Source organism: Triturus cristatus, chromosome 4_1 (genome assembly GCF_964204655.1).
Source record: "Triturus cristatus chromosome 4_1, aTriCri1.1, whole genome shotgun sequence".
NCBI classification, from domain to species: domain Eukaryota; kingdom Metazoa; phylum Chordata; class Amphibia; order Caudata; family Salamandridae; genus Triturus; species Triturus cristatus.
Window position 1 is genome coordinate 1,234,479,271 of NC_140585.1, and position 21,710 is coordinate 1,234,500,980.

General features: G+C 43.4%; 1 protein-coding gene across 2 annotated transcripts in view; it reads right to left on the bottom strand.

Moving 5' to 3' along the window:
* LRP1 (LDL receptor related protein 1) overlaps positions 1-21,710 on the bottom strand; it is a 1,298,976-nt gene that overhangs the window by 989,501 nt on the left and 287,765 nt on the right. For both annotated transcript variants that reach the window (XM_085654639.1, XM_085654638.1), the window contains exons 8-10: positions 18,737-18,959; positions 17,825-18,014; positions 3,954-4,097 (exon numbers count right to left, since the gene is read on the bottom strand). In XM_085654639.1, the coding sequence (XP_085510765.1) occupies positions 3,954-4,097; positions 17,825-18,014; positions 18,737-18,959 (557 nt within the window). The remainder of the gene's footprint in view (positions 1-3,953; positions 4,098-17,824; positions 18,015-18,736; positions 18,960-21,710) is intronic.

Here is a 21,710-nt window from a genome sequence, read left to right on the forward strand (position 1 = left end):
AATCCACTTTCTACATCGAATAGTTGAGCTCACAGGTGCCTTGGAGGGCTACAGTAATCGTGAAATATGCTTGATAGAGAAACCGGTCTATCACTTGCAAGGTGACCAACGTAACAGTTTTCTTTTGACATGAACTTGTAGAGAGAAATCAGGTCTAGAAATGGTCTCTTCTCATAATCCATTATTTTCTTGTTTACCAGAAAATGCCTTGAGTACATGTATTTTACTTGATCTTGATAGGGAATCTGCTCTATTGTGTTCTTCAAAAGCAGAGCTTGGGTTCCTCCTGCAGTATAGTAAGGTGATTGCATAGAGCATGCCATAGGCATGGGGATGTCTGAAAATATTTGATTACACTGAAGACTGACTGAGAGCCACAAGCCCAAGCAGCAACGAATGAGTAGTAATCATTTCCTGCTCAAAAAAACAACATTTGTACCTTACCTTCCATCCAAGTTTGATGGAAGAAGAACCCTAATGGCAGCGATTTGCAGATTTGGTCACGGGCTGTAGCGACAGCAAATCTTGTACCTGTGTAAAGCCACAATCAGCCTTCGAAGTGTGTAACCCACTGGAACAATCTGGCACCACAGTCATGCAAGGAATTGAAGGCAGGAGATTTTCTTTGTTTCACGATCACTAACTATACAGTTTCAAACAAATTTTATATTTTGTGTCTCTTTCTCAAGGAACAGTTCAAAGCTGTCCCTGCAAAAGGGAAGCTATTGATGTTGGCTCGGGCTTTGTTGGGTCTAAGACCAGACAATCTTTACTAGTAATGCAGATAAACACATCATGTGATATTTAAGAGGAAATCGGTCTACCACACATGCAGAAGCTCTAATTACCTGTTTAGAAATAAACTACCCTTCTGCAAGTAAAATCTAAGAATACACTCTCTAGCCTTCAAGAAGGACATACATAAAGATCCTATTATACCAGAAGTATCAATGTTTTAAAGACAGGATTCTCAAAAGAGTGCCCTTGGCTTAATCCTGTTCACACCACGACCACTCGACATTAGATGTGGGGCACTGAATAACTGTAAAAGAAAAAAAAACAATGTGAATTCTTTGAATTAAGGACGTGTGTTTTTAAAGGAGATTGTATCGTATCGTCTTTTTTTTCCCAATTTACCGCCATCTTTGGAGCCACCAACACTAGTGTCACAAGGTATGTATGAAGCTTTTGACAAGCTGGCGACGAGAGAGGACTTTGGATTGTCAATGCTGAAAGAGTGGTGAGCAGGTTGATTATGATAGTGGTATACAAAAGATGTGCCTCTCCTGCACAATTTACAGCTCACTGGGGTATACTACATCTACATCTAACACACTCGAAAATAATTCACATTCTGCATTCATCCTTTCATTTTTTGCATATTGTGAAAACAAGCAAGAGCACATTTCACATCAACATCATTTAGTAGGTTTTGCAAGAGTTGAGTTTAGATGTGCTCCCAACGAGAAGTGGTGATCCACCATCAAAATATACCAAAGTGAGCAATTGTGCATAGTCAAACGGGGATACCAATGGTTATAAACGAGAATTAAAATTACAAAATCTTATTTTGGAACAGTCCTTATTTCAAAAATATCCTGTGGTGTGAATGGATGAACTGGGTCATGTTGAGGGCATTAAAACGCCTTTAAGATGATCCCATGCATCCATTCATAACAGCAAGCACTCTCTCATGGAGATGAAGTCCTCATACCAGAATCATAGAGTACCCACACCAGCCTCTGTCTGGAGTATACCTCACAAGGGTTGGAGACTGAAATGTATCGACTGCAAGTGGAACGGGGACATTGGGCTAAAAAAGATACACAAAGACGTTTTCCAATGCTATATGTAAATGAGTAGGAAAAAAAACCTTGGCCTAATACTGGCCACACCTTAGCCATTGGACTTTTGAAATGGGACACTAAATAACTGTTAAAAACCAAAACACCACATGAACTCTTACTTAAGGACTGGTATTCCAAATTAAGATTTTTTTATCACAATTCTTTTTTTTTCTCTAACCATTGGGATTCCTATTTGCCCATGCACAATTGCTCACTTTGGTGTATTTTCACTTTTAATGAGGATTCACCGCTATAAGTTTGGAGCACAGCTGAACCCAATTCTTGTCAAGCATGCTAAATGATGTTGATGTAACGTGCTCTTGGCTATTTTCTGAAAGTGATCAAAATGATGAGAAATTATGAATGCAGGATGTGAAGTTTTTTTCTTAGCAACAGTAGATTTAGATGAATTGTCCCTAATAAAACTGTAAATTGAACAGGAAAAGCACCTCTTGTGTATACATTTATCAGAATTAAACTGTTTGCCACAAACTTTCAGCACTGAGAGCCCAAAGTCCTCTCTCTGCGCCAGCTGGTCGAAGGCCTTTTAAGCACCTTGTGGCACTAGCGTTGGTGGCATTGAGGAGGACGGTGAAGTGTCAAAAGAATTCTGGTGGAAGAGCAGCATTGGATGGAAGTCTGTGTAGCACTAATGAAGCGGTGTGCACGGACGGCATACTCGAGGCGACAGAGGCATCAATAGTGTCCTTTTTCTACATCTTTCAGGAAGGAAACCTCCTCTAAAAACTGGTTTCAAACGTGAAGGATCTATTTTGAGGCGATGATTTACTGGTATGGGATTAAGAGAACGGTGCAGAAAAAAGTTCCAGGTGCTTCACCCTAATGACAATGGGTCCATCTTTAAACAATGTCTGCAATGGTCCAGTTTTACCAGTATAAGCATCTGTAATGCCCATCTACATGTGACATCTTGCCAAAATACGACAAGAAATACTCGTGGAAGGAGTCTATGCTCGAGAGAGGGGAAGACAAAAAAAAAAATACTTCTCATACCTCAAAAAGGTTCAGCTAATAAAAGTTTTTAAACAAATAAATGGGAAAATAGCAAAATGTTGTAGAAAACAGGAGGTGTTTAAGGTACTGTTCTGTTTCTGATAGGGCATAACAAAAAAACGAGAAAGAAGAGCTTCTCTGGAGTTGAGCTCAATGAGCGACAGTAAGCTCTACCAACATTAGAAAAGCAGTATAAGCGTTTTTTTGAATCCTAATTTTTTTTTTTTAAAGTGGACAAACTTCTACATATTGAGAAGGCGAAAATTCAAAATGAAAACACTGAGTGTTTCTGCAGTTTAGGTGCCATCCGGAAAAGACTTTGATGACAAACTTTGAAGACCATCTCTTGACGGAGAATATTAACCGTGGGGCCTACCTATTGCCTCTCCAGATAGGAGAATATGTGCAAAAAAAAACTAAGAGACTGCTAATTTAATATGCAGAACCGAAGGACGTTAAGCAGCAGATTGAACAAAGAAAACGTTTTAGGTAAATTAATCCCTGAATTGCATTCACTTCAGGTTTTCAGAACGTTCCACAGAAGAGATTTGTAGGATTTGGTTAGGAACAATGTATAGACTCCAGTCTGTTTGGAAATATACAAAACACCCACTTACTTGTTCAGATGGCAATACTACCCTTAATGTTTTCCTATCCACAACTCCCATAAGCTTTGTTTGCATGACTAAATAATGTAAACAAATGTTTTCAAAGATATAACCACTATACAGCTCCGAAAGCCTACTCTGGTATAACCTCAACTAAAATAAATAAAAAGTTACGTGTGCAGCACAAGTCCGTATTCTGAACAGATGTTTATTCTTACCCAACTGAATGGCGCCAATCTTACCAGAACAATGGACGCCTGTGACCCCTGCAGCAGATGCACTAGCTCACTGAGCCACCAGAGCAACATGAAAGGTGCACACCGGGCGAACGGTGCCTGTAAGGACGCAAAACTCTACGAACACAAATGCTTTTCAGGGAGCTGCGAGGGAGCGCGGGAAGGAAGCACACAGCCCAGGAGTCACTGTGCGCGCCAGCGCTGCACCTGAAGCAAGGAGCCGAAAGTTCCAGAAAGAAGGCACTCACTCTTGCAGGACTTCCCGTCGCTGCCCAGGCTGAACCCCGAGCGGCAGCGGCACGTGCGGGTCTTGTGGCTGTTGCCGAGCAGGCAGATGTCCGAGCAGCCGCCGGGCTTGCCGTTCTGATCCACCTCACATGCGTGGCTCCTCACTGAAAGGAAGGGGGCAAACATGAGACACTGCAAACTTACGACGCATTCATGTAAAGCAGCACATGGCCCTGCGCCGTCACACAAACAGTACCGCAGAAGCAGAGCACGACTGTTGAATTACAAGATTCGGTGGTTCACAAAATGACAACCTGTAATCCGACCTACCGAATTAATATTAACGATGCAGGCTGCAAATTACGACTCACTATGATTGGAGGCACAGGGATGGTGGCCTGCCCGAGTCAGCAGACCACCATGTCTGTGATTGCATTTAAATAAAGAAACCTTTTTTTATTTAATATAGCCACATTTCCCTTAAAGGAAATAGGAATGCATTTAAAAATATTATTTTTTCACATATGTTTGATAGTTGGTCAAGTGTCAACTTTTAAAATAGCAAAATATTGTCTAAAAAGGGAAAGGTTCATGTTAATTGCCACAGATTACTTTTAGGATTACTTTTGGAATTCCAGGACTGGATCCTAGATTCAGTACTGGGTCAGTACTTAGAATCAAGTGATGAAAGTCGACTTAATTACTGTGATGATTTTGAAACAATATTTAGCTATTTTAAAAGTTGACACTTAGAAAATATTTCATAAGGAAACAGTCAATGATTCCCTATGGCAGAAAATTCAAGTTGCAGGTATAGTATGTTCTCGTTACTTTTGTAATCCAGTACTGGGTACCTAGACTCAGTACTGGGACCTTTATCCAAAACAGGTAAGTAATTACGTTTTCAGATATTATACGATTTTTGAAGAATATTTAAAGATTGCAAAAATCAACACTTAGAAGAAATTTCACAGAAAAACAGTCAATGATTTCCTATGGAAGAAAATTGGGTTACGGGTAAGTACAGTCGTGAGTATTTTTCAGAGTCAGTGCTGGGCACCAAGATCCAGCACTGGGAGCACACCTAAGAGCAGGTGAGTAATTTAGTTTTCGTTACTCGGCTGATTTTTGGTGAATATTTTAAGATTTGAAAAGTCCACACTTAGAAGAAATTTCAGGAAAAAGCCAGTCAATGTTACCCTATGAGGAAAATAGAGTTATCGGTTTAAGGGTAAGTACTCGACTGGCGGAGTTGAGGTTCTGGGCATAGACTCAGGGGTCCCCCAGGGTCATGTAGGTACAGTTGGTTCACCCTCAGCAACTCTAGGGCGGCCGGGTGCAGAGAGAGTTAGGCCCAATGTTATCCTATGAGGGATAGGGGGGCCTTGGTTGGTGGCTGCTGACTGGCAAGCCACGCAGCTGTGGGAGCTGGGCTCCAGGTCACTTACTCAGGGCAAGTGGGGAAGTGGGTAGGTGTAGAGGTTGCACTGCCAGGGCCACTCGGGCAGCTGGGTGTAGGGTGCTTTTGAGCCTTCGGGCGCTCAAATGATTTCAATGGGAAATCTCCGGTTTAGAAAAAGACTGCAAGCTCGGAGACGAGGATTCTTCAGGTGCCACCACCACTTCAAGAGTTAAGTTGGGTAGTTGGAGGATAGGTAGGTACCCCGGGATTGGGCACAGGGGGCCGCGGGGCGCCGCGTGCAGGGGTGCCTTTTGGTGTCGGGAAATCTTACCCTCTGTTGATCGCGGTAGGGGGGGCACCTTGTTCTGAGGCTGCAGGCTTCTTCAGGAGTGTCGAGGGAGGTCCTTGGGTGCCGGACTCTGGGTCACAGTCACCGTGGGTTCGTCCTCGTGGTCTTTGTTCACTCCGGCACTGGCCAGGCTTGGCTGGTGCAGAGTGTGCTGGGTTCGCGGTTCCGGGCTGCTGCCAGGGATTAGAGGTAGGTTTTGAGTAGAGCCTCTACTCATGGGAGTCCCAGGGGCTTAGAGCCAAAAGGTAGCCAGGTCCTCTGGGGTTTGTGAGGTTGCTGGCCACAAGAGATGCCGGGTTGGAGCAGGAGCAGGTTCGAGGGTCGACAGGCCGGTAGGGCTGGGCCCAAAGCAGATGGTGTCTTCCTCTTTTTAGTAGCTGCAGGGCAGGTCTTCTTTCTTCTAGCTCTACTTCGGATTTCAGAATCTGGAGTCTGGGTGCCCCTAAATACTTGATTTAGGGGCGTTACAGGTAGGTGAAGGGCAAGGACCAATGGGTCCCTATCCTGGGGTGGGTACACCCCCTATCCTGCCTCTCTCCTGTGGGAGGGGGCAGTAGCCTAATCCTGATTGGGCAGGGCTTCCCATCTTCAAGATGGCGAGAGCCCGGGGATGTGCTTCACCTCGCCTCCCCCAGCCGAGGGGTGGGGTTGGCAGGCTGGCACATCCCCTGTCCTTATTTGGGGTTTCCGGCCAATCTTCCCGCCAGAGTGGGGGGTTGCAGTGGCCTGGGGAAGCTCACAGAGGCGGCATGCATTTGAAGCTTCCCCCTGCCCATCCTGGGGAGGAGATGTAGCACCTCGCCCAGGATGTGCATTGTTGCAGGCCCAGGAGAACAGGGGCTATCCTACCCAGGGGTCCAGCAACATGTCTGCTGTGTGGCAGCCTAGGCAGCCTCAGAGCAGATGTGGACTGAAGGTTAGGTTTTAGGGGGCATCTCTAAGATGCCCTCTGCGGTGCTTGGTACATTAAATCACACACTGGCATCAGTGCGGGTTTAATGTGCTGAGAAGTTTGATACCAAACTTCTCAGTCTTCAGTGTTGCCATTATGGTGCTGTGGAGTTCGTGTTTGACGAGCTCCCAGCACCATATACTCTTAAATGGCAGCTCTGCACTTACTGTGCCCAGGAATGGACCTGGGCACTGTAGAGGCACATGGCTCCTGCTCCTGTGCCCACACCATTGGCATAGGGCACCCAGCTAGAGGGGTGGCTGATGTATGCCATGGCACTGTAGGTGGTGGGCATGCCACACAGGGATGTGTGCCATGTCGACTCCTTGTTTTGTCTTGCACCCAGACACCCAGCCTGCAAGGGCAGTGTGTGTGTGTGTAAGGGTACAGGGCCCCTAAGGGTGGCACAATGAGTGCTACAGCCCTTAGAGGCCTTCCCTGGTCACAAGGCCCTGGGTACCTAGGGTACCATTTACCAGAAGCTGACATGTGACCACGGTTTGCTAATTTGGGCTTTGTGTTTTAGGGAAGGAACATAGGCCCTGGGCACCTGACTGGCAGGAGTCCAGGGCACACTCAGTCAAAGTACATTCAGCAATTCAGCAAAAAGTGGGGGCATACCATGCAAGAAAGATGGCACTTTCTCACAATCATTTCAGCATAGAACCTATCATTGGTAGATACTGAACTGTGTGTTCCATTCTGGAAACTGTATCTACCAGGATATCCATTTCCTCCTCTGTAGTCTGCATTGGCAATTTGTGATATTTTGCTTCCCTCAGTATCACACTATGCTACAACAAGGTATCAGGTGGAGATGCTTTAGCTGGGATAGGCGGTTCTATGTTGGTGCCAGGAAGGAACACATCATAGTCAACCCAAGGGTCTGGACTGCGTTGTGCATTTCCCTGTGAGTCAGAAGAGTGGCCATGGTCTTTTGTCTTTGTCGGAGTCAAGGAGTGTTTTAATTTCATGTAGGGTAGACATCGATCTCCAATTTGGCCCCGAATGTTTGGTCAGCTCCGAAGCATGACATGGGTGTTTTGTTGGTGCCAATGTATGTGCCGAGGTAGATGGCTCCATGCTTCTCTTTAGGCCTTGATGCCAGATCGAGAACATTCTCATCTTGTATCGGCATTGAGTGGGAGATTTATGTAGGATCTTCTTTAAACGGGGGAGGGAGGCTGTCAATTGTACTCGCGGTCCTTGGTGTCGTCATCATTCTGGATTCTGACCCTGGCAGTGGAATCTGGTGCATACTGTCCTTGATCTGCACTCCTCTCCCCCACCGGACTCATCGTAGGCAACATAGTGAGGGCTGGCGATGATGTACCCCTTTCCGGCTGTGACATTGGCATCTATATCACCCTCGCTGGTGTGAAGCTGGTGCTTCTTCTGGGGAGAACTCCACCTTCCCTGCCATCTCCATATTATGAGTCAGTCTACGATTCCACCTGCTTCTCAGTCTTTTTATTTTTTAATAAATTGCATGTGGCGCAGTCCTGTTCTTTGTGCTCCGGCGACAGACACACGTTGCAGACATTGTGGGTTAACTGAGTAGGCATATTTTGCCCGTACCGAAGGAGCTTTCTAAAAAGACTCTCCTTTTTAGCCTCATTACCCGGACATAAACATTCTCAACAGGATTGTGGAGGGCGATGGTGTTGAAGTTGGCTCCGTCCAATTGACTCCTACACTGTACCAATAGTTGCTGGAACCATGTATAGGTTTTAGTTGTGGATTCTCGATATGTTGTAGTTGTTAGGCAATCTTAGGCCACATGAGCCTCAAACGCTACAGAGCTCTGACGCAGACAGTCCTAGCCTGATGGAGGAAAAAATAATCTAACAAAGGAGCTGTTAACATGCTATTGCTTCAAGGAGGAGGAGATATAATACATGACGTCTACCATAAAAGAAGTCCTCAAGAAAAACAAATTAAAGAGTCCGGTTCCAAAACAAGGTGGCAGGAGTGTGCATAGCATGTGTATCTGCAGCCAACACATGCTACGAACATTTAAATTTGCCAACATGCCAAACATCCGTTCAGTCACACGAAGAACTCAAATTGATGAGCTGCTGAAATTTCAAAAAACAACATCTAAGGTGCAAACTTTTTGGGTGTACATGACGCTGGTGTGCCGACTCTCACATTGTAATGTACCTGAACAGGTTGAAATAGATGTGTCCTGCTACACTTATAAGGTCTCAAACAAAAAAACGAATTTAAATATGGATAGCTGAAACAAGCAACTTTTTTGTCCCATGCCTAGGATGCATGCACCAAAGCAGGCCTGCTGAGATAAACCAACTTGCTTGAGGACTGAGCAGACTAAATATCATTTGGGTATTAATGAAGAAAGTAGATCAAAAGCACTCAAATAATTACACTTCACATAGGCACGCTGAGCTTAAGGCAACCAAGTCACCATCTTAGAAATCACATAATGTAGATGTGTTTTATAAGGATGTACTTGGGTTTGTGGCCACAACCAGAGTCCTATCACCATGCAGGAAAACATTACAGTGGAAAACCTAGAACTCTATTCTAGACACCTTGCTAAAAATCATAAGGGTGCTGGGACCTGGCTGGCCCGCTTGACATGAGGTAATGCTTCAGCCACCTCACATCTTTCTATATTTGCTATTTCTTAAGCTTGCGTTCAGCTGACAAACCGTGAATGTGATTACCAGCAGGAAGAACTCTCAAGCACCTTAAGTGAGACTTCAGCAGAAACACACTGTGACTAGGTCAATGAGATTCCAAACAACGGAATACTGATGACTTGTTAGATGGGTGATAATTCGGTTTCATTTCTTTTTTGAATGACTGAAAGATAGGAGATGAGAAGCACTGTGGAGTAAACAGTCTTAAGTTAGCTGTCTGTAGTTTAAGACTGATTGCACAGTGCTTGCCAAAAAGCCATAAATTCATATATAACCCACAGTTTGGTTGTTTTGGTAAAACTCTTCCACGTCGATCCCCAGTTTGATAGCAACCTTCAAGCAGCTCTCTTTGGTCTCGCATTTTATTAATCGCACCACATTACAGAAACAGGGAGGATCAGAAAGGGAGATGGTTGTGTCCACAATGCTCTGCTGGCTTTGAGCAGCAATGCTAGGTGTGATCAGTTTCAGAAATATCCTCAGCGGGGAAGGAAAGTCTCTGTATAAATAACTTTACTCTCTTTGGATTCCAAGGATTTGATGTAGGCAATTTATTATTCATTCCAGCAGCCCTACATCTGCATCCAAGGAACTTTTGCAGCACTCCCATCAATACAAGATGTAATTGAATGCAGGGTACCATGAATTGTCAGGACAGATTCTCAGCCCAGAGGGGATCCAGATTTTTTCTTTTGTTTGAGAAAAACATTGCTGTGAACTAAAACAGTTTCTCATGTTTTTTCCTGTGGTTTTTGGAGATTACATTGGCTCTCCTCCATTCTATTTGCTGCCGAGTGGAGGTTCTGCCCCCTGTAATTCACTTACTTCACCATTGCTTGCCTTTTTGGCTTCTGCCATGTCCTATGTGCTGCTTTTTTTTTTCTTTTAACCTAGTTCAAGCTCCTAGATCAAAGCTACACTGATCTCTTCCTCAAATCTTGCTACGGGGACCCATAACAATCTGCGCTCAGATGGTAGTAGCTGGCACCAGGACACCTTCGGGTAACCGCAGCTCTTTAGAAATATAACTAACATAACGTAACGTGTTCATTTATATTTTGTTCTGAGGCAATATGCTATTTTAGTAGGGTTGCTGAATTTTTGCACAATAATATTTCAACAAAGTGGAATGCCAAGTGGTTCTATGCTCCAGTTCTGAGAGGGTATCGCACAACCACTCACCAATCCAATGCAATCATAGCTGTTGCTTCACAGTGTGTCTCTATCTTTAAGTACGGCAAGGCGCCCAAGTACTAAGGAGGTACCAACCACAGCTCCCGATACTGGCATCATTTGTAACATTCCCAATTCTTTTTACAAAGACTCTTCTGGTGTTTTGTTTCCTTTAATGTCTGTTCTATGCCAAGACAGCAGGGGAGGATTATGCATTAACTTTTCGTATTCCAACACCAGCAACATTCAGGAGCCCCATTAATGAAGAACATTCACACAATTTCCAACAAGGAGTAGTGACAAAGAAAACTACAAATTCCAGGGAGGCTTGCTCTAAACCTCCGCCAGTCAAGAGCCAGTACTCCCCATAACTGCCTTAACGCCACCCGAGAGGTCTTCTTTTCCTCTGCCTGTCAGAAAGATAATTACCTCTCGGGGATACTGTGGGTTATACAACCATTTTTTCCTTACCTCCACGTTGTTATTGTATTGTAGTTCTGTTTTTACAATCAACCAACGCTTCTTTTCAGTGTCAGTCCGCTCTTCGCATGTCCAGGTCCTTCTCTGCTACATGTCAGAGTTACTTCCTTTGGTTTGGTTGGGAGGCTGCAACTGCATTGCAGTCCTCCTACTGGTGCAAGATAGCGAAATTCTCAGCTGGCCCTTGCATGTCTGAGGCAGAGTAGCCATTGCGACCGGCCTGGGCGCTCCACAGCTTCGAGAATTATTTGTCGTCTGCACACAGGGTATTATCTTGAATGAAAGTTCCCATGTGCAAGCAGTGGTCTAAGTGGAAGCATGCAGTGGTGCCGTCCTCCTGTTATTTGTGGCGGCATCCCGTAATTCAGGGGTCTAGATTTCAAATCTCGCTGGGACCATTCAGACCTTTATTATTGTGTGCCTTTGTGTTATCATTTACTCTTTTTCTCACTAGATTTCAGGCTAGTCCCTTTTTCAACCTTTCAAGGAAGATCAAGGCACAAAGGGCTGAGCGCGCTTTTCTTAAGCTTGCTCCTATGTAGTGAATGAGCCACTTTTGTGGTCTGACACCCTATGATGACCCTCAACCACCACCATTTTGTACTGACTTAAGTGTGTTATGTTACCCTAGCCTTAATGTAGGATGGGTTTGCATATGCCTGCTTCTCTTCAGTCCTGTAATCTTGCTGTCTTTTAGTAGAATAGTCTTGCCAAGAATAGGTGGTGTGGGATGTCGAGGTGCAGTGTTGTGGGCGACGGTGCACACATGTGCTCAATGTTGTATACTGAGGGATAAAGTCTATAGTGTTATGTGAATTATGTGTTGAACTATTGCCTTTGACATGGCTTCATGTCATTCTGATTTCTGACTTTACCTTGCTTTATGGCAGTGCTGCTGATTCCATCTTGCTTTGGGCCTTTGTGTGCATGGCTTAACTAACTCCATTTTCAGGACTGAAGCTATTTTCTGTGCCTGCACGAAGCTACAGAGGTGGGGAGGGCATGTTTTGCTCTTCTCCTGTTTTTCCCACTTTACTGAGTAGAGAGAACTGGTTCTTATCAGAGGAATGTACATGGTCTGTCTCTGAGCCATAGCAAAGGCCTGATCAACCGATGCAGTGCCTTGGAGCAGGCTGGTACGGGCTCTCATGAGAACGAGGGGGAGAGGCTTGCTAGAAGCTTTGTTGTGTTTGAATTTGTATTAAAAGGGGAGCCTACACTGGCCTGGTGGAAGTTCACGCCGTGGAGCAGACGTGTTGTCACGGAAGAGTGGTGTCACCTCTGAGCTTTCACCCGGTTCAAGCAATGGACTCCCCTTGAGCGAAGTGGGGTGAAATGATGGAGCAGTAGGTGAGGTGTCTCTGCTACTGTCTCTTGATTCTTTACTGATTCTCTCCTTTCCTTCTTATTTTCTGATTCTTATATCCATACATATATATTACTACATATATATTTGCTTTGATTGTGTATTTCAATATGTGAGAGTCTGCCATGATCAATATATATTCGGCCTGCCCGTGATTGAAGTATTGTGTTAATAAATTTTTATATTCCATATGTTTGAATTTGTCTTTTCCTTGAAGCAGGCGGTGTGGACTCTTCTTGGCCAAGTATTCTGTTGTAGAAGGATGGGTGAATTCCCTTCTAGCAGGTAATTGTGTTATAGGAAGTTGTTCTACTCCTGGCAAGTGATGTGCAAAGTATATCTCGCTCTAGAGAAGTGTTGTGTGTGTTACCTTGGTCTAGAGGAGACTCATGTGGTATCGTTTTCTTGCCTTGCCTTTGGGGGAGTGTTGAAAGTTTGCCCACCTTAGGAAGTGCTGTGTATATGTTGTATTCCATAAGTTTGGAACGGATATTCTCTCCCTGGGAAAGTGACGGTACATACCTTGGTCCAGGAGAGATCTGAGACCTTTCATTACATCCTATCATCATGGCAGAGCTCTTCAGTGAGGACTTCGATGAGGAGGTCATGCAAGACTCCCACTTCCCTGATAACTCCTTCGTGGAAGCCACTGACACTTCAGTAAAGAGGGCAGTGTTTGTGGTCCCCCAGTCCCTGGACAGACAATTGCTTCTGGTAGCCGTCCATACTGAAGTACTCCCTCGATAGGATGAACCTCAGGGTCCTAAGGACCAAGAACCCCCGGGTGTTAGTGTCCAGTCTCCAACCCTAGAAAAATGAAAGTTAAGTTCAACCCCCCACTGGGAGGACCACCACAATGCCCGAGAGTGTCTGTGAAATACCCTGCAAAAATGTTTCTACCATGCATATCCCTTACCCTCTGTTTGAGGCACTGGGGCTCCATCCCTCATTTGAAGATGACCTTGGGGTAGGCACAGAGTGGGACAGGGGTTTCTGATGAGGAACCACCCATGGCTGCCATGTCCAACCTGTAAGCAACCAAAATTATTAAATCACCCACTCCTACTGGGTATTCAGATACGTTGAAGCTGGAAGATCTCCATCACCTCAGTTCCTCGGAGTGGTCCCAGGCAGAGAAAGTCACCCAGTACATGGTGAACCTATAGAAAACTCCTCTCAATAAAGAGGCCAGGAGAAGGATGAAGGTGGAATTTCCCTGCCCTTCCTTAGAAGGGAAGGTAGCTGCTGCTCTGGAGACAGGTGGTAAAGTGGCCATTTCTCTATACAAACTCATGAAGGATCCTACGAAGGCCGACAGATCCTGTCAGGGAAAATTATTGTTATTGAGAAGCCATCTCACTAAGAATTGAGACAGGAAAGAAAAAGGCATGTCCACGGGGGGTTACATTGCCCCAGAAGTCGTGTTGCTGGGCACAGAGGGCAAATTAACCACTTGCCAATGCCACCTGCACTCTCTCTACCGTCAGTCCATTACTTTACTACGCATCTTCCAAAATCTAAGGTCTTGGTCATCAGAAGGGAACTGCAGTACTCTATCACTCTGCACAGGATCCCACTGTACAAGCGTGTGCAGTTGGTGAGACTGCTCTCCTCCATTCAGGTGATCTTGTCCATGTCCACCACCTTACCATGCCCTTTACAGGAGGGGAAGAGGCAGAGGTGAAGATTGAGATCCAGTGGTGGCTGGACCACATGGAGGCCTGGCATGGCAGAACTATCTTAACAAATATGAGATATCAGCCTTTGATGCAACGTATCCACGGATGGTAACTGGCCAGCAGAAGCTGGGTTTGCTTACCAACTGCTAGTCTGCTGACAGGTGTTTTCACTGCGATGACTCCAGCGAAGGGCTGCTCTTCTTGCTTTGTTCCTTTGTGGATTGACAATGTGTCCACGGTATGCTAAATCAACAGGTTAAGCAGGACAAGGTCCAAGGCCCTGGAGGAGCTGGCCAAAGATCTTTGGGATTACTGCCTAGCCAACAAACTTTCAGTGGTCATTGAACCCATTCTGCGTTCTTTTAATGTGGAGGTGGCTGAAACTCCAAATACCTGGAAGATCCCAGCGATTGGATGCAAACCCACCACATCTTTTGAGGTTGAAGGGCAGTTGGGGACCTTGCAAAGTAGATCTGGTCACTTTCTGTCTGAACTGCCAGCTAGATAAGTTCTTCACCTGGTGTCTGGAATCGGAAGCCTTGGCAGTGGACGTTTTTCACTAGGACTGGGGGAAAATAAACAACTATGCCTTTGCTCCATTCCTTATGACAACAAGGACATCAATGCAGAGCATGAGGCAGTTGGCAGAGATGATATTTCGGAGGCCTCTTTAGTGACCTTAAGTTTGGCTTCCTGTTCTTATGGAACTTTCCTAGGATTCTCCAATCATAGTTCCCATCTGAACATTCTAATGAACCATTGTGGGACAGTCACACCATTTTGTCTCAGAAGGATTTCTCTACCTCAGGACAAGGAGGATTTAAGGGGATGTTGGTTGGTCCCAGCCTTTTCAAAACAAGCAGAGATTTTCGTCCCCAGAGCATGAGTCAACAGTACTAACAAAAGTAACTGTTCAACATGGTGAACATGGTCCAACTGGTGCGTGGCCCTGGATTTGAGTCACATGGGAGCAATAAATGCCCACATTGTGAATTTTAGTCACAGTTGGTGGAGCAGGGATTGGCTTATCATTCGGCCAGAGCTGCAGGTTCCACCATCTCAGTGAGGCACTTGGCACTGGAATGGGCTGCTGTGAGGGAACATCCCTTAGTCTGCAAACGGCTGTGAGGAATTAGTCATTCCAGGCACCCAGAGTACAAGTACTCCTTTTTATGAGACATGAGTTTGGTCCTTAATATTTTCATGTCATGGCCTTCAAATCAGTTCTGTTCTAGAAATGAGCTTTCAGTAAAGCTTCTGATGTTACTTTGCTTAGTCTCACGCAGACTGGTCTCTGATATGACATTTCTAAATTTGTCTGGCAGAATGTTCACACAAGAGAGGGTGACCTTTATCATGAGGACTAAATCTAATAGAATAGTCTGTAACATCACCCGTTCTTTTCCTAAGTCACCTAACCTTTGTAATGTTAACGGTATTAAGGCTCAAGAAGAAAAGAGGGCTAAAGTCAGCCATGTGGCTGTTAATCAGCTCTTGATTTCAACCAGGAAGCCATTTGGAGTAGTATCTCCAACAACTGTGAAGAGAGTCCGCTGGAATATGTTTGAAGCGGGAATTGATACATCCTGTTTTGGTCCCATTCGGCTATAGGTGTGGTGGTGTTTGTGCTTGAAGGCAGAATGGAGGACAATTGAATGTAGTGGGTTAGTCAGCCGAATCTACCTTCAGGCAGTTCGATTTTAGCAGTTGTGGATTTGGCTTCTTTGGTGGGGAGTCAGCTTTGATCTTTGATAATCCTCGCCTCCGGTCCAGACACAGAATGTAAAGTTTCCTAGCCACTCTGACGGGAAGTTTTAAGCCTAATAAGGATATGGAGGCAAGAATTATTATCCCCCCACCCCCTCACATCAGTCTTCCCATCCAGAGGGCTGTGTAAGATATAAGCATCTCTCGGTGTATTTGTGTTATATTGTTTTGTATAAAGTTATGCTATGCTTTATTTGCATAATCTTGACTTTTCGGAACCTTATCAGTAACTCTACGTGTTTTGCTGTAGGCTCCGATTCCAAACAGGGCTTAAAGAGACGTGGGGTGATCTTTTCTGATCTCATGAAGAGAAGAGGACCTCTCAAAGGAAGCTGTGACTGTTATAGGGAGTGCTGGCTCATGATTGGCAGAGGTTTAGAGCGAGCTGCTCTGGAATTTGTAGTTTTCTCTTCCACAACTTCTTGCTGGCTATTGTGAGAATGTTTTTTATTAATGAAACTTCTGAATGGTGCAGGAGTTGGAATACAATTTTTCATGAATAATCCTTGCAACTGTGCACTTAACAAAAATTGAAACTTACCATCATGATGGCTAGGGAAATTTGCATTTTAACGCCTTCTTCTGGTGGGTCAAACCACAAGTGTAGCAACGGAGACAATTAGATTGAAAGTTGTTCTGTCTTATATTCACATGCTATGCACTCTCCTACCTTCTGGTGTTGGGTTAAGAACACTGCACCTAGTTCTTCTTTAGTCATTTCGGTAGCAAGTGGGTTTCTTAAGCCTTTATAAAGGCAGAAAAGCAAAAGCTGCCAAGTAAAGCAACAGAGATGAGAAAACAGACCCTCTCAGCATTCCCTTTCTTCATGTCACTCGGCCACTGGTTGGTAGTAATCGGGTGAATAATTATAATTATTGGAATAATAAGCACAAGTATTTATTATCTCCAAAATTAAAAGTGACAGATTTTTGGAAAGAATGTAGACATAAATAAAAAATTTAACTAGAGAACTGGATTTCAGTCCAGAGTTATGAAATAAGTGAGGCCTTTAATAGGCGACAAATTTCACTCAGCAGTCCAACCATAGGCCTTCGCCAAACAAAATGTTTCTGTAACCTGCAAGGACAACGTGGCATCTGCATGAGCAGGAACACTTTCTATTTCCCTGTATTTACAGTATGCAGCATCAAAGCCAGAGAACAGATAGCAGAGGTGTGAACACACATTGTGCTGCATGACAGATGCACAGATTTCTTTAGCTGCTCCACTGCAGGATACAGCAAGCAAATAAAAAAAGAGTCTCCGGCTCAGGAACAAGTAGGAAGAAGGCACACTTTGGGAAAGTGATCAAACTACTGCATTCTCAATATCACTGTTCAGGTTAATAGCGGAGAACCCTTCTAATACCCATCTCTAAAGCTTGAGGAATGCTGTGGAGTGAAACTGGACAAAATCTTTAAAACATCTTGGCAGCAGTAGATCATGAAGCATTCTGATTAAATTTGGAAAAGAACATTTAACCATTCTTCATACTTAAATATCATGAGTACTTTAAAATGATTCATAGACACCAAACTTCTGCAATGATGGGCTGGGTTTATAATATCCCGCACATAGGTGGAGATATTCAGTGCTGACGAATAGTAAATAAAATACCTTGCGGAAGGAACAAAAGTTCTTCTAACCCTATATCTCCATCATGGCATTTTCATAAATATTGACCTATACTGACCTATGTGTAAGATCTTGGAAGGATCCTAAAGGACGAGTTATTCAGAGCTTATAAATATCAATACAGAACCCAAGATGGAGAAGTAAAGTTAACTTCTAATTTAAGTTCGACATTATTTTTCTTCATTAATTTTATGAGAAGATCTCAAAAATATCCCACACAAGGGTTGAGACATGCATAGTTTGTGCGTTTTAATACATGTACCCTGATGGAGAAAGGGGATTAAGTTTTAGGGATGATTCATCATAGTTGAAGCAAACGGGCTATTCTCAGGGGCACCAATCTAAGGATTAGGTAAGGACATAAATATCAAATTGTGCAGCTCTAGAGGAGCCAAGGATTAAAACTCGTCTTCACAACTTACCAGTTGGCTGGCGTCGTTGGTGGTAAATGTGCAGAGCTCCACCTTTGTCCACTCTGATCACTACCTGGTAGTCCGTGCTGTTGAAGCGGTTCACTCGGATCACGCTGGTCTTGGGCTGTCCATTGGCATTGTCAGAGTTGGTGGCATACAAGTAGTTCTCAAAGACAGTCAAGCTGTACAAGTGTTCAATCTGTCAAGATGACACAAAGCAACCAGCTTTTGTTAATATTAATGGAGGAAAATAACTAGCCACATCCACCTACATTTGTGCACAAACCAAAATCTAAAAAGAAAACAAAAAATCCAGACAAGCTGCACATGGACTCCCCTAACAACTCCGAACCCTAGTCACAAAAACATGCCTATGTGAACTAAAAACACTAAGGAAAATAAAGAGATAGTTAAATTGTGGGAATGTGCAACACTTCTGTCTATAAATGAATGGTCCAGAAATATGGTGCAAATGTGCAGAAGAAGCAGTATATAAAGCTTGAGGGGGCCCAAAGAAGCCTAACAAAGTGTGTGGCCCATGGAAGGAGTTCGGGGGCATTGCGTAGGGAAAGACGGAGACCTGGAGGTGAGACAAACTCAAGGGGCACTATAGCTTTGTTCACCACAGATGTGCTTTCAAGCTATCCCTCGTAACTGATGTATAAAATATACTGTGCATTATACTACATGTGGTGATACTGTAAACCTGAGATTACCACTTCATGTTAATTTTTTACTCAATATTGGCGAACTCTATAAAAAGAGTTAACAAAAAATACTAAGTAAATCTACTTTTTCTCTCCCATGCCTTCACATCTCTTCAGTGCTGTGTATGAATTGCTTCACCGCTGAGTTCCATAGACCTCAAAATAAGAACATAAAATGGGAACACAAATTCAAAATCCAAATGAGAAAACTTACCATTAGTCCTTGGATGATGGTGTGCCTGTTCTTGCCTTCGTAGTCCACCACTTCGATGTAGTCAAGATAAGCATCAGCCCAGTAGACCAGGCGGCTCACCAAGTCAAGTGTGATTCCATGAGGGAAGACTATCTTGCTGTCGACAAGCTTGGTCCGATTTTGACCGTCCATGTCACACCTCTCCACTTTGGGTATCTGCCCATAGTCTGTGAAAAACACTTTTCTGTACAAAAGGAAAATAATTCAGGATTACAAGATAGTAGGTCCTGAAATCAAACTCCATTAATTCCTAATGTTTTACTTATGTGTATGTTAAACAAAAGCTGTATTTTAAAGAAAAATTATCAGCCTCTCAAAATTATCAACCCCTTCCAGAGGTAGAATTTCTGCTATCCCTACGCATCTCAAAATCTTCCAGTGGGAGTAAATATGTCAAACACAAGCAGTCTTACATATTACAGAAGCAATAGCTTTTACTATTTGGAACATGATCATCCTTTTACAATACAACAGGTACATCAAACAGCTCTCCTCTACATCTTAAAAGAACAACAAGTGTAATAAACACAACCAATCTTAATATCTTATAGAAGCAACAGGTCTGTCAACTACAACCCATCTCATTGTCTTTCAGAATAGCTGTCATTTTGTAAGAGCAAGAAGTTGCACATGTCTTAGCTGAAATAACATGTCTTCCAACTTATACCAACTCCTACATCTTACAGATTAATAAGGTCTTCGAATCATGTCAATTCTCGATCAACATCATACCAATGCAACAGATCCATCAAAAAAGAGAACTAATAACTTTTTACAAAAGAGTCATTCAAAGACAGCCATAGCTTACGTGAGGACCAGGTCTACTATCCCGGCCATTTCTCAATGTCGTACAACACAATGCTAACACAACTCTTTCACAACCTAATACAGAACCTACATGAGTACCAATTACAACCCTCCTCAAAATATTTCGTAACAACCAGTTTTCCCCAAAAAAATCTAATTGCAACATCTTGCAAGAGATACTAGTCAATCAAGGAATGCCCTTTCCAATATCTTTACAATTAACAGATCATCCCACAACAAACCTTCTCAATATCTTTCAAAGTAACAGGGCTACCTCCAAACACAGCTTCTTAGAGAAGAAGCAGCTCTACTAATTACAACCCTTCTCAATATATCATGAACACAAAACTAGTCTACCACACAACAGCGCTTATCAGCATCTCACTGCGCGTTACAAACTAAAAACTAGACAGCCTTACCATAAAAAGTCTACCAGCTAAAATTCCTCTTAATCGCTCGTAATACATCTACCAACTGAAGCAAATTCTAAAGATTATTTTTCGTCAGGTTCAGCAATTTTTCTACCAACTGCAATAGATCTCACCATCTTACAGTTGCCTATTTAGAAACCCAGGTTATTTGTCTCCTGATATTCGAGAGCATCACACTGACCAACTAAAACTCTTCTCGGTGTATTAGAGCAGCAAGTTAATCAAAAAAATACTTGTCTATTGGAAAAAAACATTTTTGTTTTACGTTTTTGCAAAGCATTACCATTCAACTCTTTGATGACCTCACAGCACTTTGGATTGAGGCTACATATAAAAATTGGCAGGTAGAAGGATAGTGCAAGGAAAACACAAGTAGATGATGGACGGAGTGCTGAAACTTTTCAGACACTCACCCCCAGACACAGATCTGGGCTGAAATCATAATTGTTCTTTAGCTCACTTCACCACCCCAGGTCAGACCCAGCCATATGTAAATCAGTCATGACCCTGTTCCTCATGGGAACAGTCAAGCCCGAACTGCCAAGCCAGGTCTTCCCTGGACCAGAAACAAGCATCCTGGGGCTGGTTTCAAGGATAGTGCACACAGGCCCAGTGATATAAGACTCACCAAACCATCATAAAGGGAGAGGTAGGCATAGCGCATATGGCCACTGACTAGACTAAAAGAATATAAAGCCTTAAATAACAGAGCCAATCTTAGGTGTCTGACCAGCCAGGAATTCGAGGACAACGGAGAAGAAAAGCCATAAAGAAATTAGGATTTTCCAAATGTCCGGGAAGATAGGATGTATGTCCAACATATGCTCAAAAGGGATATTCAGTATAACCTCTGGTTGTGTAAATGAGTCCCAATTCGACTAATTCTGAGCAAATGTATTTTATTTGGATACCCTGAAAATCCTGCATGGGCCCAGATATATACCAACGAAACATCTTTGCAATAACATAGCAATAGGTTTACAAATCAAGGTCACTCAGGCAATCCAGGTTTTATGATAATACCCCTGATACATACCAAGTAAACCTCTCAGCAATATCTTACAAGCAGCATGTTTAATAACCAAGGTCTTTCAGTATAGTTTACAGGAACATATATACCAAATAAACTGTTCTCAAGATCTCACAGTCGTATGATTACCAGACCAAAGTCGCTTTTGATATTTACAACAGAATAATTACAAACTTAAACTCTTCTTCATGACTTACAACAGCAGCTAAATCAAATAGAACTCTGCACAGACGTTCTTATCTACATACCTACCAACTAAACCTCTCCTCAACGTCTTAGGGCAGCTTGTCCACTTGCCAAGGAAATTCGACATTTACCAAAAAACACTCACCAGTATGTTGTACCAGTCTGTCAAAAAAATATTCTCTAAAAGGATGTTGAAATACAGTTTTCATACACTAAATAGAGAACAATGTCCTTGCACAGTATAAGTGCCACTTTAGTGACGATTATGGACAAATGAAATCCCCTTCCTTCTCTGGAATTTCAGAAAAATAAAGTAGCTGGCTATTGTTGACCAGATCTCAATACACTGTAAGGTCCAAAAAATTAATTTCAGTGGGCCGGTTATTTTAAAATGTTAATTATTAGTGCCCAAAAACAGAGAATGCATGTGGTGCCAACATTAAATATAATCAGCTTCAAGACCACCTGTGAGAAAGGGCCA